General features: G+C 37.6%; 2 protein-coding genes across 4 annotated transcripts in view; both read right to left on the bottom strand.

The window, feature by feature from the left end:
- LOC127413460 (cohesin subunit SA-2-like) overlaps positions 1 to 6,788 on the bottom strand; it is a 39,282-nt gene extending 32,494 nt beyond the window's left edge. Inside the window, 1 exon segment of the mRNA XM_051650632.1 lies at positions 6,606 to 6,788. The gene's annotated coding sequence lies outside the window, so the exon portion shown is untranslated.
- Positions 6,789 to 6,931: 143 nt separating this feature from the next.
- Positions 6,932 to 17,353, bottom strand: LOC127413464 (E3 ubiquitin-protein ligase XIAP-like). Of its 3 annotated transcripts, none has more exons than XM_051650642.1 (7): positions 16,944 to 17,133; positions 12,568 to 13,337; positions 12,307 to 12,406; positions 11,969 to 12,047; positions 11,753 to 11,789; positions 9,524 to 9,697; positions 6,932 to 7,790 (listed from the first exon to the last, which is right to left on the bottom strand). In XM_051650642.1, the coding sequence occupies exons 2-7, from the start codon at positions 13,316 to 13,318 to the stop codon at positions 7,597 to 7,599; spliced, it is 1,335 nt and encodes a 444-aa protein (XP_051506602.1). In that variant the 5' UTR covers positions 13,319 to 13,337; positions 16,944 to 17,133; the 3' UTR covers positions 6,932 to 7,596. The 3 variants fall into 3 exon arrangements, with proteins under 3 accessions (XP_051506602.1, XP_051506601.1, XP_051506603.1); XM_051650641.1 differs by lacking the exon at positions 16,944 to 17,133 and adding an exon at positions 17,174 to 17,353 and having other exon boundaries at positions 6,933 to 7,790; XM_051650643.1 differs by lacking the exon at positions 16,944 to 17,133 and adding an exon at positions 17,174 to 17,353 and having other exon boundaries at positions 6,933 to 7,787.
- Between the last annotated feature and the right edge of the window lie 58 nt (positions 17,354 to 17,411).

Genomic DNA, 17,411 nt, shown 5'->3' with positions numbered 1-17,411 from the left:
TTCACAAGGTAAATTTCTCCATGAATTGCTTCCTAAATTACTCTTTTACATTCACTGAGCATTTTATAATTAGGAACAGGTATTCTGCCATTGTAGCCCATTCGCCTCAAGGCTCAACGTTTTGTGCATTCTGAGATGCTATTCTGCTCAATACAATTGTACAGAGGTGTTATCCAAGTTATCATAGCCTTTTTGTCAGCTCGAACCAGTCTGACCATTCTCCATTGACCTCTCTCATCAACAAGGCATTTTTGTCCACAGAACGGCCAACTGAATGTTTTTTTTTTTGTTTTTGGCACCATTCTGAGTAAATTCTAGAGACTGTTGTGCATGAAAATCCCAGGATATCAGCAGTTACAGATATACTCAAACCAGCCCATCTGGCACCAACAATCATGCCATGGTCGAAATCAAGAAATTTTTCCCCCATTCTGATGGTTGATGTGAACATTAACTGAAGCTCCTACCCGTATCTGAATGATTTTATGCACTGCAATGCTGCCAAACAATTGGCTGATTAGATAATCGCATGAATAAGTAGGTGTACAGGTGCTCCTAATAAAGTGCTCAGTGAATGCATTCATCAGATGAAGGGTTTTGGCCACAGAGGAACATGGAGGATAAAAAATAAATAAAAAAACATTTTGCTGGTAATTAATAGTTCTAAAAACTATTGGCACAGATTAATCAGTTAAACTGATATATTGGTCAGCCTCTAAAATATACAGTATCATTGCATAGTACGATGAGTTGAGATTCACAAAAATCAAACAGGGTTCCACAAATTTTAATAGAAATTTCCAGGCCTGGAAAACACACTTAATAAAATCCCTGATAGTTTCAGGCTTTCCATTACCATTGGAACCCTGAAAGTATTTAATTAGAAATGTAATGAGACATTAGGCTAAGGCTACTAATGTAAGAGCACTGCACTATGAACTGAAGGCAGTGCAACAGAGTCCTAAAGACTAATGGTCTCTAACACTGTGCCCATGGGCACCTATTAGTCAGCATTGAGCCTGTGAGTTGCCTGCAAAGTACTTTTTGTAAATGGCCTTAATTGTAATGCTTTAACTTTCTTTTATTTATTTTATATAATACTACATGAAATTTAGAGTTACTATAGCACGATAGAACATTAAAAACATTTAATATTTTTTTATATAATTCCATTCAGACCTATATTAAAGGAATAGTTCACCCAAAAATGAGAATTTGCTGATAATTTAGTCACCCTCAGGCCATCCAAAACGTATCCGAGTTTCTTTCTTCATCAAAACAGAATTTAAGATTTTTAGGATTTCATTTCAGGCCTCCTCCTTAAAACTATGCAAGTGAATGTCCTCCATTTTTTGATGGTCCAAAATGCATATTTAGGGATGCATCAGAATAATCCACACAACTCCAGTCGACAAATAAGGTTCTTCTGAACGCAAATGATTGATTATTTTGAGAAACAAAACAATACTTATATACTTAACTACAAATGTTCACTTCCGTACATCTCTGTGATGTGCGCTCATCAGAGGGATGACGTAAGCTCGTTGGTAAGGTCACGCGGAGGAGGAGTCAGGAAGCACGTCATTGTTTACAAGAGAAACTTGTGCCGTTCACAAACCAAAACAGTCCAAAACAATATCAAAACAATATAAAATAAAATAAAAAATCATTTCCAAATAATAATAATAAAAAAACCAATGTAAACAATGACGCGCTTCCTGACTCCTCCACGTGACGTGTGACCTTACCAACAAGCTTACGTCATCCCTCTTATGAGCGCACATCACAGAGATGTACGGAAGTGAACATTTGTAGTTAAAAAGTATATAAGTATTGTTTTGTTTCTAAAAATAATCAATCGTTTGCATTCAGAAAAAATTTATTTGTCGACTGGAGTCGTGTAGATTATTCTGATGCACCCCAAATATGCATTTTTGAGTACATTCACTTGCATTGTTTAAAGGAGGAGGCCTGAAATGAAATCTTAAATTCTGTTTTGATGTAGAAAGAAACTCAGATACATCTTGGATGGCCTGAGGGTAAGTTATCAGCAAATTTTCATTTTTGGGTGAACTATTCCTTTAACATTTTAACTTTACATACAGTAGCTCGGCTCTGAGGCTTTCAGATGTATATTAAGTACCAATGTTGTGTGTGTGTGTGTGAGAGAAAGAAAGAGCATGTGATCATGTCATACAGGGTTTTTCCTGCATAGAGAATTGAGGCATGCCACCTCCGTCAAATTTCGTGCCTCCTCCGACTGTCAGGGTAAGGATAATGTTTGCCCTAAACTTCGACACTGTTTGCCACTGCTGGGAAATTAAACCACTATTAAAAAAAAAATCTCCATAGAGCCAGGAGAACTTAGGCAATAGCCCTCCATTAAGCTTAACAACAAGCAAGCTAATCAGGCGTTGGCTCAAAATAGTGTCGTGCAGGGTCGGAAATGCCCCCAAAATTCAATATTTGAATTGCTCCTGTTTGAGTTGTTTTTTTTATATCGTTAACATAAAATAATCAATCCTCTGTGGTCAATGGAGGTGCCGGCGTGATCACCTGACTTTTTCCGTGATAACAGCAGAAGGAAATACTCCGTCATTTTTGGTCATACAGATAAGAGTAAGACATCATTCGAAACTATAAAGGGTTTACTTTTATTTGTGTTCACTCACAATAACAGCAAAACGGTGTGGCTTTGTAAAATAAAGAAATCATACAGGATGAGCTTTCTGCCGTCTCGGTCTCCGTGAACTTCTGTCTGGAGCGCGTCACGAAAATGAACCGAAACTCAGCGTATACTTGCCTCGCAGACATGAGAAATATGTCTAAAGAAAGCTTGAATTGTTTACTTTTAAATGAACCAATTTAAATCGAAAACAAATATTCTCTGATTGTGTAATCCGTATGAAACCAACGAGAGGTACAGTCTTTCCCATTTGAGCTCATTATCATTTTTGGAAGAAGACACACTGTGAATTTACCTCAGAAGAAGAGCGTGATCCGATACGGCCTTTCTAACACAAAAAGTATCTCACAAAATTTTACTTTGTGAGTGAAAACTGGAGTCTACAAAATCTATTATGTGTTTCATGGCCTTATTTCAGTGACTTAAATTACTAACCACGTATAATCTTGATTTTCTCAAAAATGCAAACATGTACATCTCATGTTTGGAGGCTCTTATGTTACAACACTGCTGAAAAAGTGATGCAGTTTATTTATTAATTTAGTTAATTATTCATGCTTGACATGATGACTACAATCATGTCAACTGTATCTGGGCAAAATTTTGTATTGTTATCTCAAAGCAAGTTATGGCATTTGGAACCAAGGTAGCCTTTTTTTTTTTTATCAAAAGTCCAAAAAACTCTCCAAACAAGTGATCTGAGGGTTTTACTGAACCTAAGAACTACTTACATTTGTAAATGCCACAATAAACCAGAAACATATTTACTTAGAATAAGTAACAAGTAATAAGATCCAGCACTGTTTCAGTTGTGCGCATGGTAAATCAAGACCTGTCAATCTAAGCGATCAGTCCAATCCAAGCTGTAAAACAGTGGCCGACTGGTCTCTACACATCGTCCCTTCCCACCATACCCACCCACATATCTGAGATCAGAGATGATCTTATTATCGGTTTAAGAGGTTAATCAAGTTTGCTGTTTGTTAACTATAAATGAACACATTAACTGTTATGTTGTATTTAATTAATGTTGAACAGGTTAGCTTTTTAAATTAAATATGCTGTAAGTTGATAACTGTCATTTTCTTCAATCATCTAATTATTAGAACACCTAAAATATGTTGCTTGTAAGTGTTTGCTTCAGCCAGTGGAAGGCATGGTACAAGTGTTTGTGCACATGATCAGGATGGTACCACCTCTGCCTCATTTTGAGCCAGGAAAAACCCTGTATGTACTCATATTATTGCAGTATTTTCTATAGTTATCACATTTAGCTTTTACCTAGCTGCTGAAATTGTCATGCTTTCGGTATTCGGTTAGAAGTAATTTTGAAAATAAATAATAATAATTTGTCATTCTCATCTGATTGCTTGATTGTTTCTTCTTGCTATGGTAAACTGTATGGCTCTTTGAAGTTCAGTGGAGATTTTATACATTTTTTGAAAGAATGTGGCAAATTGAAATCAACAAACCAGAAACTACTTTATAGTAGTAATTAGTTGCAACTGTAAAAAAAAAAAAAAAAAAAAAAAAAAAAAAGTTATAACAACATAGTATTAAACCAACACCTTGGAATGTGTGTCAACCACAGACTGTAGAATATAAATTAATGTAGCCTATAATGCTTGGGAGACATCATTAACAATATTAAACCAGGATATTATTATTTTTTATTATTATTATTCCACTGACATGAGTGAAAATAGCAACAATGTGTTATTGCCTGAGGCATTTTTACTTTTATTAAAGGGGAACTTATTTCTTTCAGACAAGAAAAAAAAAAAACATGTAACAATATTTAATGCAAAGTACTGAGGAAAATCAGATGAAGAATCAGATAGGAGACCAATGCGAATCCGACAAAGACTGCTCTGAACTGTGTGCCTGCATAGCTGTAGATGTGCACGCGGTTCAGAATGAAAACAAGGGGGCGTGTCTCGCCGAGTCTATCATACATCCCGCGACACGCTGATTGGCTATCCAGATTCCACAGTTTCCAGGAAACATCTCCGAAAGCAGAAGCTACATGTCTACTTCTCTGCCCATATAAGGAAGAAATAATTCCGCCCTCCATTATTACAGCATCCAATCAGAGGCAGGAAGTACCATTAGTGGACGTAAACATGAACAAGAGGGAGAAGGAGCCCGGCCACCGCAGTAAAAATGACGCATTTAGACACGGACCACATTTTCTCCTTATGTATATTATGCAAAAACCCAAATACATTCTCTGCTTCGAAACATTCAAAAGAGATCAACTCTTAAGTTCAGGATATAGCCTGGTATTATCAGCAACAACTTTGACTTCGGCGAGATATGAGCTTGAATAAAGAGGTGTGGCTTTAAACTCAAATAATCATTTGTTGTATCAATGCTGAAAAATATTATGATGATATCTGACTAATATTAAATTGTATCAAGCTATGGATAACGTGTGCGTTTAGCTACATACATGACTGTTGAGGACATGTAATACGTAAATAAAAACAAAATAGCCATATCAGTTATTTCCTTGAAAGTAGATTATATTGAGCTCTATTTTGAAAAATGTAGCTGTTTTTCTCGGTACTTAATACAGGGCAGCGCGTGTGTTTAGAACGTGAGATAACAGTTATGTAATATCCACCGAGTAACAATAAGCATTTATAATGCGCGGTGCATATACGCTATAGAGCTCACCGTTTGTTACATAATGTTCGTTGATAAGGCGGGAATTCAAAAGCGATGGCATCATAATCGACAATGCGTTCTAAGGAAAAGTGGCGCCAAATGAGGCTTCCATCCATGGCCATTGTGACAGTAGCCGCCAGAGCTAACACTGTGACAGCTTAGCCCAAGATTAACTACAAATACACTGTCATTAAATTGAATGATTCTCCGTTTATTTTTGCAATTTAATTTTGGACGCAGCAGCTGTGTGAATTCTGCGGCCGGCGCCTGTCAAATTTGTACCCATGGCCTGGCCTCTCTCGCCAAATAATTTCGATTGTTTGTATATTAAACAAGGCTGCATTTAGCATTATATATATATATATATATATATATATATATATATATATATATATATATATATATAATATCGGAACTGCAGTGGTTTCCCCTTCTAACTTATAAACAAATCATAAAAAGCGAGAAACATTGGGGTCTGCTAACGTTTGGAGCTAATACGTGAAGTTGAATGCTGAGATCAGGCGGACGCTCGCGAACTCCTCATCGCACTTCTTACTACTGTGTATCTCCAATTACTCGGAATGCTTTGAGCACAACGCGCATTTATTACGGTTAAATTATGAGCTTTTAGGTGCATATGCACACTATGAGTGAGAAACCACACGATACGAAAACGGAAAGACCAAAACACGATCAGAAGGGGGGAAAAAAATCTCCATCTTGAAGTAAATCCAGCACAGCTGTTTTCGGGATTCTCCATTTTGGCTCCTCTCGTTTCCACTCATTGTGAACGCGAACCGCGCACCAAACGCATATTTGCACACACAGCGTAGAAATGGGCGGCTCGTGCGTTTAAAATGGAAAATGTGCGGTGAAATTATTATAATAGGTGCGACATCAGCTTTCCCATTTCGCAAAGAAAGGGGAAACATCGCGTCCTCGTCCTCCATCTTGACTCTCAATATGTGTTCCTGACTGTACTGGGTAAGGTTAGCGCGCTAGCTAACTATTTGCCAAGGAAATGCAATGCACACACTATATTCACACACAGCATAATAATATGTATGTTTACATTCTAAATGAGCACGGCGAGGTGGTTTTTATTATCAAAATGCGGCAACGGAAGCACAGCGGCTTTTCTCTCAGATCCGGTCCCTCGCGTATCACGCTAGCTAGGCTAACACATCATCCAAATAACCCTAAACAAGCCACTAATTTCTATAAATATCTCCGCCATTTTAACACTTACCCAGCCGTTGGGGTCGACTCCGTATTATTAGGACTTCTTGAAGAGCTAGATGGACTCCGGTGGCTTTAAAGTGCGCATTCGCGGCTATTTCATGGATGTAGTTTGAAAGTGGCGGTCAGGGGCGGTTTTGGACACACTCTTACCCCGCTTGCTCCGTTCGGTTTGTTGTTCCGATCACTGAGAGAGAAACTAGTGGTGTGGAGCTGCCACCTGGTGGTCAGTGGTGGGATTGCAGCGCACTAAAGCCCGACATCTAGTGGTCGAGGGCCATTGAAGGCCTTACAAAGCCAGGATGTCAATTTTTTACCTTCACAAATTGAGATGAATCAAAAGTAAAACGATTTTTGAGAGATTCTACTTTTATTGCCATGTTTATACAACTTAAAACATCCTATATGAGTTATGATACTAGGAAATTGTAATTAAGAGGAACCCAGTTTTGACTGGTAACATTTAATCAACCTTAAACATTATAAAACATTTCAAGCAATTATCCTTCTATAATAAATGGATAAAAGAGCAAACATTAGGTACATTATAGTTCATGATTATGTCGAATCATTAAACAGGATGACAATAGTCATAAAAATTAGTCTACAAAAAGGCACTGTGGTAATTAACATCATTCTGAGTATTTCTGTGTATTTGAGTGAAGCAGCTATATGAAGAAACTGAATTTGTTCCATGGTAACTTTTGGGGGGTGGGGAGGAGGTCAAGATTTCTTCATCTGCATTTCAATACAAGTTAAATTATGTAGTGTGCCCCTGTCCAAAAACAAACACGTGAAAATTTACAACTTGTTATTTTTAAGCCTCGACGAAAAAATACAACATGATTTTACTTTAAGTTAGTACATCTACAGATATGGTGCATACATATATTCACAATTAGCTTAAATCAAATACACAAAATAAATGTAAGGAATGATTACACTTCGACACATTCGATGAATATCAGGGTTTCATTTGGAGTTTTGGTTCATTTGCTTTTTTAGGCATTGTAGGTCTTTATCTTCTGTGTGATGGTGGCACAGCAGATGGGACACTTGTCTAGAGAATTGGAGCACTTTTGACAAGTGACAAAGTGTCCACAGGGAATGAAGACAATGCCAGTGTCACTGTCCATGCAGACTTTACAGAGCTTCTCCCTCTGGAGTTTCTCAAGTTTCTTCATAGGGTCCTCTGCTGAAAATATATGAAATAAACACAATGTTGAAACAGTATTAATAAAAGAGAGCAATGAACCCTAATACAAAAAAGGAAAACATTACTGTTTCCTGTTGATTTGCTTTTATTATATGTTGAAAAGTTGTCAGTCTGTCCTGGCATCTTATTTAAAAGCAGGACTAGACATCATTTTAAGTTTGCTTAATTGCATTACATTCGCAGGTTAAAAACAGATATGTTTGGAAGTACATACAGATTATAAATTAATTCAATACTGGCAGTCAACCCTTCCATGGTCTTAATGATCAAGTCGCACTGTTGATCTCACCGGGTCAAACTGACCCGACTCGTTAAATCACAGTTCAAACAATTTGCACATTTACTCTCCAACAACTGCTAGTTACTGATGATAAAACCTTTCACTAATTAACAAATGTATAATGTACTAATTTTATATACAGTAAATTCTCTAAATTTACACTCTAATATATGTATTTTGGGTCAGGGGTCACCCTGAAGCCCAAATAACTGCTGCATATTTTTACATCTTTAATATTTTATCTGCTTCTAATAAAAACAAATATTGGATCTATGATCTTGTTGTCTTGGGTTTTTGGTCTGACGGGTCACCTCCCTTTACTTTGTTGCGTCCAACCCCTAGGGGACGTAACATACAGTATATACACACACTCAAGCATGTGTTCCCATATTATTTTTATTGACTTCCATTGTATTTATATAGAGCCAATAATATTGTGTCAACTTATGTTTGTGTGTGTGTGTGTGTGTGTGTGCGCGTGCTATTATGAGAATGAGTGTACTTATAAATAACATTTTGAACCGTTCTATCATTTTACAGCTTTCTTGTCTTTATATGAACCCTGTCAAATTGGCCCAGAGGACCTTCTTAGGTACTTATATAACATATAATATACAGTTTTGCTCAAAAGTTTGCATACCCTGGCAGAAATTGTGACATTTTGGCATTGATTTGGAAAATATGACTGATCATGCAAAAAAAAAAATTAACCTTTAATTGCCATTTAAACCTGTGTGTGTCACCTTGTGTGTCTGTAACAAGGCCAAACATTCAAGGGTATGTAAACTTTTGATCAGGGCCATTTGGGTGATTTGTTACCATTATGATTTAAAAAGAAGCCAAACAACTATGTGATAATAAATGGCTTCATATGATCACTATCCTTAAATAAAATAATTTTTTGCATGATCAGTCATATTTTCCAAATCAATGCCAAAATGTCACAATTTCTGCCAGGGTATGCAAACTTTTGAGCACAACTGTATATATAAATTACCTAAGAAGGTCCTCTGGGGTCCATTTATAAACAAAGCTATATATATATATAGAGAGAGAGAGAGAGAGAGAGAGAGAGAGAGAGAGAGAGAGAGAGGCGCTTTGTTTATAAATACATGAAATACATATTTTTTTTTATTTGTTTTACATTGGCAGTTTCAGATCACCTCTGTACAAGATGTCATGAACTTTCAGGCCAAAGAAGTTAAAATTAAGTTGATGTAAATCATTGTTAAAAGTTCAAATGGGTCAAACTGACCCATAATATCATTCAAAGGTTGAAGTAAATACTCAGTTGTTAGCAAAGTCCAATGTAACGTATGGCATTATATGTAGGATAAATTATGCTGGAGATTACTTGATACACATCAGTTATGAATCACTTGCATACAAAGCATGCCTTCAGAAAAGAAAAAGCAGAAAAACAAGCACTTGCCTGGTTTTTCAGGCACATCAGCATCATTCCCCTGTGCACTGAGGTCTTGAATAAGAGCTTCTACTGAGGTATAACCCTCACTGTTCTGACCAAACTTCTGCAGAATGGTTCTCTCCACTTTGATGGGGTCAAAACCCATTTCAACAGCCTTTTGTGCAATCTCTGACTGCCTGACTGCGGAAGGCAAAATTACAATCAGATTTATGTCCTTATGTTTCAAAATAAATGGCAGACAACAGAGGGGTATTCCAGAAAGCAAGTTTAACTTACCGTGATATAAACCCTGAACTCTCGGTTGATTAACCCATATCTTTCTTACTCGCGGTATGTAGGTTCCAGACACCAACGCGGGGTTAGTTCACAACAGTGAGTTTGAAACTCGTCTCGTTTGGAAGGCTGCGTCCTCTGGAGGTCACATTTGTCGGCCGCATATGTCATCGAGGCTGTCTCGTTTCAGAAAAGTGAGTAGGACATTTCGAATGCAGCCTTCGAATGCGACCTTCTTTCACAGGAATTCGGAGGATGCATGAGGTGTATCCTTCATGGGCACTCACAACCTACAATTCTTTGCTTCAACGGAAATGTCTAAAAAAAAAAATTACGCCAATTTGCCCGTAAATATGATGTTCAAACGCAAGGAATGTTAATTCCCAAGTAGAAGTACCTCAGTAGATGGGTGCAGAGTATATAATATGTATAATTATATTAATATATAATTAAAATAAAGTATTAGACTAAAACTACACCTGTAAATTCTATTTTCTTTTCTGTCTAAATCATTATAACTCTCCTAAAATGTACCTCATACATTCCCTTCCAGAGGGATTTTGTTCCCTTCTCACTCAAATCGCTGGCGCTTGTTAAAGAGTGGCGTGCTGTCATAGCAACCATGTTCCGTTCCGTTTGTCCTACCAAGGCCGTCTCGTTTAAACGAGGCTTGTTTAAAGGAGGACACTCTGTATATTTCAGCTTCAAAGGATGCGTCCTACCTAGCATGCAGCCTTCCAAACGAGACACAGCCAGAGTTTGTGCGCGTTCAGGGTGAACTCAGTACGGCATTCTCAGCAGATCACCGAATTATCGAGTCACCATGAAAACAGATGCTAGGGAGAAAGGCGTGCCATATTTCAGTGACGCAGAACATGAAGTTTTAATGACTGCAAACGAGCATTACTTCATCTTCATTCGTAATAGCGATAGAAGCTGCATCGGTTTAGGACTGAGAGTTTGCATGACAGAAAGTATACTGAATCATTGCGTGAATTTTTAAATGAATACAAATATAAAGCTTTACCATACATGTAAAAGCTTAATTCAATTAGACCTCTCTCGCCAACATTAATGTTTAATAGGTCGACCGTTATGTTATTTGTTTGCACTGAACTTCATTATAAGTATTAACATTCATATTCTATTAATATTATGATAATAGGCTATAGGTTTACTATATATTTTTATTTTAAGATTAATTTCACTGGTATTTGCCATGTTCTGTGCATGCTAATTTTATTTTACTGTATGTCATGTGAACTGAATGTGTTTCCTTTATTTTTAATACCATTTCATGTACCTAGTTGGGGTTTCTAAAAACTTAGAATCATATCACCTTTAATTTCCCACAGTTGCTGATGGTGTCATTGTATTAATAGACCCTCTTTCAATTGTAGGATCTCCCACAGTTGTCATAATTTTCCATCGATTTAATGTAATGTTTTTTAGTAGGCCACACATGGTTATTCATGTGCATTATAAGATGAAGATCTGCTGTAACAGTGGTGGACAGTGATAGGAGTTACATGTCCATTGTGTTCTTTTCTCATTTGATGTGGACATATACAGTGAAATTATTTTTTTTCACATATCCCAGCTAAGCTGGGGTCAGAGTGCAGGGTCAGCCATGATACAGCGCCCCTGGAGCAGATAGGGTCAAGGGCCTTGCCCAACAGTGGCAACTTGGCAGTGCTGGGGCTTGAACCCCCGACCTTCTGATCAGTAACTCAGAGCCCTAACCGCTGAGCCACCACTGCCCCGTTATGTTCAGAGATTAAGTTGCTATGGCTACTAACAGACCCTGAAATTTACCTCTCAGTTTTTGGAACAGAAAGCTGAGGTTATCCACTTACTCTGAGTTAATCTTCCTTCTGGAATACCCCTCAGCTTTAAAACTAAACATAACAGTGGCTACGGGTGCCTTGAATTTATAAGAATAATAAAGTCAGAAACCCTTACCTCCCTCGAGACTTGAAAAGCCATTCTGTCTTGACCTCTGTAAGGACAAATAAAAAATATTTTAAGACTACATTTAAAAAACTTGAAAAATAAAAAATTATATTTACTGATACTGGAATAAAAGGGTAGGAATGTATAATGACTTTCATTATACATTCCTACAATGCATTTCATCACTACAGTACAAGTGCTTTACAAAGATGGGTAATGACTCACTGAATGCTGTCCTTTAGGATATCTCAGTTGCACATTGCTGACATATTCTTTTCCTTTTTCTTCCAAAAGGAAACTGCAGCTGTGGGTCAATTATAATATTTTCACAATTATAATTCAAATTTTTCCACCATGTTTCATACTTGCCTGTGTAACTCACATGGTCTATATCCAAAACACACATATAGTATGATGAAGATTATATATTTTTAATATATTTAAATCTAAATACAAGGAAACAATAATAGTTCATCCAAAAATGAAAGGCAAATATTTTTTTGGATGAACTAGTCCTCTAAAAGTAAGCAGTACCTCAATGTTTGTCTGAAAAATTAATTTACCCTGGATAGTGCCTGGCATGCTCCTCCCAAGGATCTTCATCAGGCATCCAGTCCTTCACACCTCCTCCACACTTAAAGCAGATCACTTTGTCTCTGTCTCCTGTATGACCAAACACCAAAAAAGTTTGTTCACTGCATTTCATTTCTCTATATAAACTGTTCTATATGAGAGTAATACTTCATATGAGAGAGTGGAAAAAAGTAATTAAAAACTGAAATATGCTGCAGTAAAATATTAGCATTTAAATAAAATTTGTCTACCTGTACTGTAGAAGCCAGCTTGGGCCAGTCTTTTGTGGTCTATGGGGTGTTGTCTGCCACTGAAACTATTAAGACGCCCCTCAAAAGTCTCAAGAGAGGCCCTGTCACCATTCACCCTGGGTCTGGGTGTTGACAGTGGCACATTGCCCACATCGTGGCCTAAGATAAAGGAGCAGTTTCGGTAGTATTTTTCATGTTCACCCCAGGCATCATCGCCCTGCTCCCATCCTGAAAGCATCTCCCCACAACAGAAACACTTCACAATGTCATCCTTCTCAAGGTAATACAGCCCTGCTTCAGCCAGATCGCTGGGCTGTACTGGAGAGTTTTCGGGCCAGTTACTGAAAGTTCTCAGCCGAGCTTCCTCACTTCTCATGTGTGGCACACTGGGATATATAGTCTCGTCCACCACCTCTCCCGTGCGGAGGAGGAACTCCCTGGATTCTGCCTCTTCGTTATAAGCAGAGTCGCTGGACAAGTCATTCAGAACATTCAAGCCGTGAGCACAGCTGAGGAATGAGCAGGCAGGAGATGCTAGCTGATGCCTCTGCAAAGGGGCATCCCCTCTTTTCCAGTCCTCCACTGTAGCATTGCAACTAAAACAGCGCACTCTGTCCGCCTCTCCTGTGTAATAAAACCCTGCCCGGGCCAGTCGCTCTGCAGAAACTTCTTGAGAACGAGGGAAGTGCTGGAAGGAATTTAGCCGCAATTTCATTACTGACCAGCTGACTGCATCACTAGAGTTCGCCATAACTGCAGCAACAAAATGTCTGTCCAAAAAAATAAATAAAAATAATGAGCAAAAAACAACAAAAACAGCAACAGCCAAAATAACCTGTGGCCCTGAAACACCAACACTTTTCAATTAAAAGTGATTAATCGATTTATTTATTTTTTAATGAAGAAAATGTGAGTGGTGCTTGCTCACCACCATAATGCTGTTACCAAGGTGTTCTGAGTAGTCTTTAGCATGTTGATATGTGTGTTGCTAGGGTGTAGCCAGATGATTAGTAGGGATGTGCATGGATAGTCATTATTCTGCAAACTGTTCGACGTCCCTGTATTCGAATACCAAAATCACTATTCGGTTGTTCTACACGTATAATAGAGGTCATCAACCCAATCTGATCCCGACCTTTGGGTTTTGTGCCAGGGTCAGGTGGTTTAATCATGTCTTCTGAAGCAATCCAGTTGGTTTTGGGTGAGAACAGACCAAAAAATTCCTTTTAATTACATTTTGCCATTGCAGTCTCTAGGCACGATCATGATTTCAAGCTTGATTACACTTCCTAGCGCTTGACGTATGCGCAGAGCGCAAGATGGTTCTATAGGAAATGTAATCAAACTTGAAATCATGATCGCCAGGGAGACTGCTGACGTCTAGATTTATAATGAAAAAGGAGTTATCATTTTGTCTGTTCTCACCCAAAAGCAACTGGATCGTTTCAGAAGACAATGATTAAATCACTGGAGTCTTATGGATTACTTTTATACTGACTTTCACTCCTTTTGGAGTTCTGGTCATCATTTACTTACATTGTGTAGACATACAAAATCTTCATTTGTGTTCAGCAAAAGAAAGTCATGGGATGGCATGAGGGTGAGTAAATGAGAGAATTAAAATTTTTGGGCAAACTAACCCTTAAAATGACGTATTTTCCGTTAGTTAAGATACAGGCTATGTTGCAGGCAGTGAAAGTTTTATTATTTCTGTTTAACTTCAATGCGAGTGATTTTATTATTTGAAGATCTATGTATTGTGCTATTTAAGATCATGGCTCACTGTGGACTTTATTCCATGCTATTCTGAGTAGTGTTTGACACATATCCATTGCAATAAGCATTTTTAATTCCAGAGTCCCGACTCCCACCGAATGACCGTTTGTGAACCCTCACGCTTAACCGAATATTACAAACGGTTACCATGCACATTCCTAATGATTAGTAGGGTATTCTGGGTGGTTTCTAGGTTGTTTGCTTTTAATGGTACAAAACAGAAGAGCTCTTCCCCAAGTCTCTAACCCCATTCTGGAAACATAAGGTTCAGAGCTCTCTGAGAAGTAATAGCACACTACCTAGTAATAATAGCTAAACAAGTCACACAATTTGAGCTATAATTCATTTCTGGCATAGAACAAACATGTAGAACAGGGCTATTCAACATATTGACAAGTGGGCCAAATGGAAAAAATATTTGTGGCACATGGGCCAAGCCAGGATATTTTGTTATCGAAAAGCTTCTATCTTCAGATTTTCTGTTATAATAGGACTATAATATTTGTTCACTATATAAATAAAACATCTGTGTTTATCATGAGCAAAATTTCCACCTAGCAGGAAATTCTGGAAAAAACAAAACATAGGTAACTTGAGGTAACGTGCTCAACAAGCCACGTGATAAGATGCGCGGATTGATGGTCTCAGACAACGGAGGCAACTGAGATTCCTCCTCCACCACCCGGATTGAGGCAAGTCACTACGCCACCATGAGGACTTGGAGCGCATTGGGAATTCCAAATTGGGGAGAAAAAGGGGAGGAAAAAAAACAAAAACAAAACAATGACATTTATTATAGATGCAACGATTTAAACTTTTGACTTTTCAAATTGAATTCCTTGACCAAATGAATGAATAGAACATTTCTGTTTCTCCAAACTCACGCTTGTCATTCCATGATTTTAGATCTTTAATCTTCCCCTTCCGTCAAAATGACGGATAACGCAACCTCTAAAAGCATCTAAAACAAAGTGCTCCTGCACGAGACATTTTAAAATCATCAAGACGTGGCGCAACATCCATCTAACACAAGTTTACATAGGAAAACAATTGAAAAACAGTGTGGACAAACACAAAATGCGCTCGGTGAAGAGCACTCAAGCCCCCAAGGCAACTGTCAACCTCACAACAGGCCGAATTTGGCCCATGGGCTGCCAGTTAAATAGGCCTGGTGTAGAAGTTACTCCACTAAATGTTGCTGCATTTTATTGTAAAGTTTTAGATTGCCACTTTCAGAATAATTATCACAATCAGCAGCATTCCTCCACTGTAGATTACTTATACTTTCTGGCTAAAGGTGATTTACTCCCCTCAATGGAAGGAGGATATGTGTCATTTGTCACATGACAACTGTGCCATATTAAACAGAGTCATTGGGAACAGTCTGTGAACATGATGGTCTAATAAGAACATTCCATGCTTATGCATTGTTTGGGCATGATTCATATCCCTTTTCCTCACTGACAGATACTGATACCCACTGGAATCTAAAACGGCAATTTGAGGATTAAATAGCCTTTTACCTATACATTTGTTAAAACAAGAAATAAGAAAAATTGTACAATATTTAACAAAGCTAAACTAATCGGAGTGACTGTGGCTTTAAGTGATAGAGGCGTTGTCAGTCACGTGTGTACAACGCCTCTAGCATGTGCAGGAAATATAACATACTTCATGCTGCTCAGTGCTCACAAGAGAATTTCAAATCCACGCACAACTTACTGCACTGGCATGGACAGGCCCTATATGTCATGCATCAATACATCATATGGTTTTACATTTTAGACTGTGAAAATGATTCAAATGCCTTGTAACTCTTAAAACCAGTGGAGGGACTGTGCCTCATTTCATCATAAGCTAACATGTGCATGGCAGCTAATAACATCTATACAATGTAACCATATTGAGATCACACCTTAAAACACACCACTCCTAGAGTTGGAAGATGTCCAACACAAAATGCAAGTACTTTTCAAAATTCCTAAAAACTTGCAGAACAACATTTCTGAGAAAGTAACTTAATGCACAGAACGTGAACTGCACATAATAATAATATTATATATATATATATATATATATATATATATATATATATATATATATATATATATATATATATATATTCTGCTTTAAGACATACTGTAAATTACATCTATGGATTGACTTTAGCCTTGTAAATAATAAAGATCAGAACACATGCATTGTTACGTAATGTATATAACAATGTAATCAATTACAACATCTATAATGTCATTTCTTTCACGTAGCTAGTAATATGAAGCTCAACTTAGCTCTTAACAATAAGCTCAACTGAATTAATGTTAGTTATTATTAATAATATTTCACACAAAAACGTCCTGTAGATAACTAATGGGAATTCAGTCATTTATTCCTCCTGTCAAAAGAGGCCAAACAATAATACCTTATAAAGACAATAATAGACCAATTGTTTATATACAATTTTACTATTCTACATGTCTTACGTTAGAAACACATACGCCCCATAAAAATAAACTTGCTAACAGCAAATATCTGCATATAAACCTCATGGCGAACCACGGTAACATGCAACACACGGTTTCGGTTTTGACAGCTAGTACCAAATTGACGTGAGTTTCGGATTGGAAACGGGTTCTCTTTCCTCCATAGCGATTAACAAAAGCACGATCAAAAGAGGCAGAAGAAAACAAAATCAGGCCAGGTCTGACACCACAGTCGGACTTTGACCTACACGGATAATCAGACTGTAAAGTACATTCACTAGCGCCAGCATTAGCTCGCCTTCCGTGGGAGGGCAATAAACGCAAAAACGACCTCTACGCCTGCTTACCTTAGGTCAGGAAATAGTTTTATTTGCAGAAAATGAACTTTAATCCGTCAGAAACTGCGGACAAAACTTCGTTTTAGTTTGTAAGAAGCAAGTGCAAGAGTAAATGCACCTCAAAGGCTTTTAGGCAGCCATTTATCTAGCCTAGATGACCGACCGTTTAAACTTTAATCGATAGCTACTATGGTGAAGGTTTGGTTTATGAATATTAATTACGTAATGTGACGTTCGCACAACCTTC

This window comes from Myxocyprinus asiaticus, chromosome 22, assembly GCF_019703515.2.
Source record: "Myxocyprinus asiaticus isolate MX2 ecotype Aquarium Trade chromosome 22, UBuf_Myxa_2, whole genome shotgun sequence".
Taxonomy (NCBI): Eukaryota; Metazoa; Chordata; class Actinopteri; order Cypriniformes; family Catostomidae; genus Myxocyprinus; species Myxocyprinus asiaticus.
Note: the sequence above shows the minus strand (reverse complement) of the source record. Positions and strands in the feature narration are given on the sequence as shown.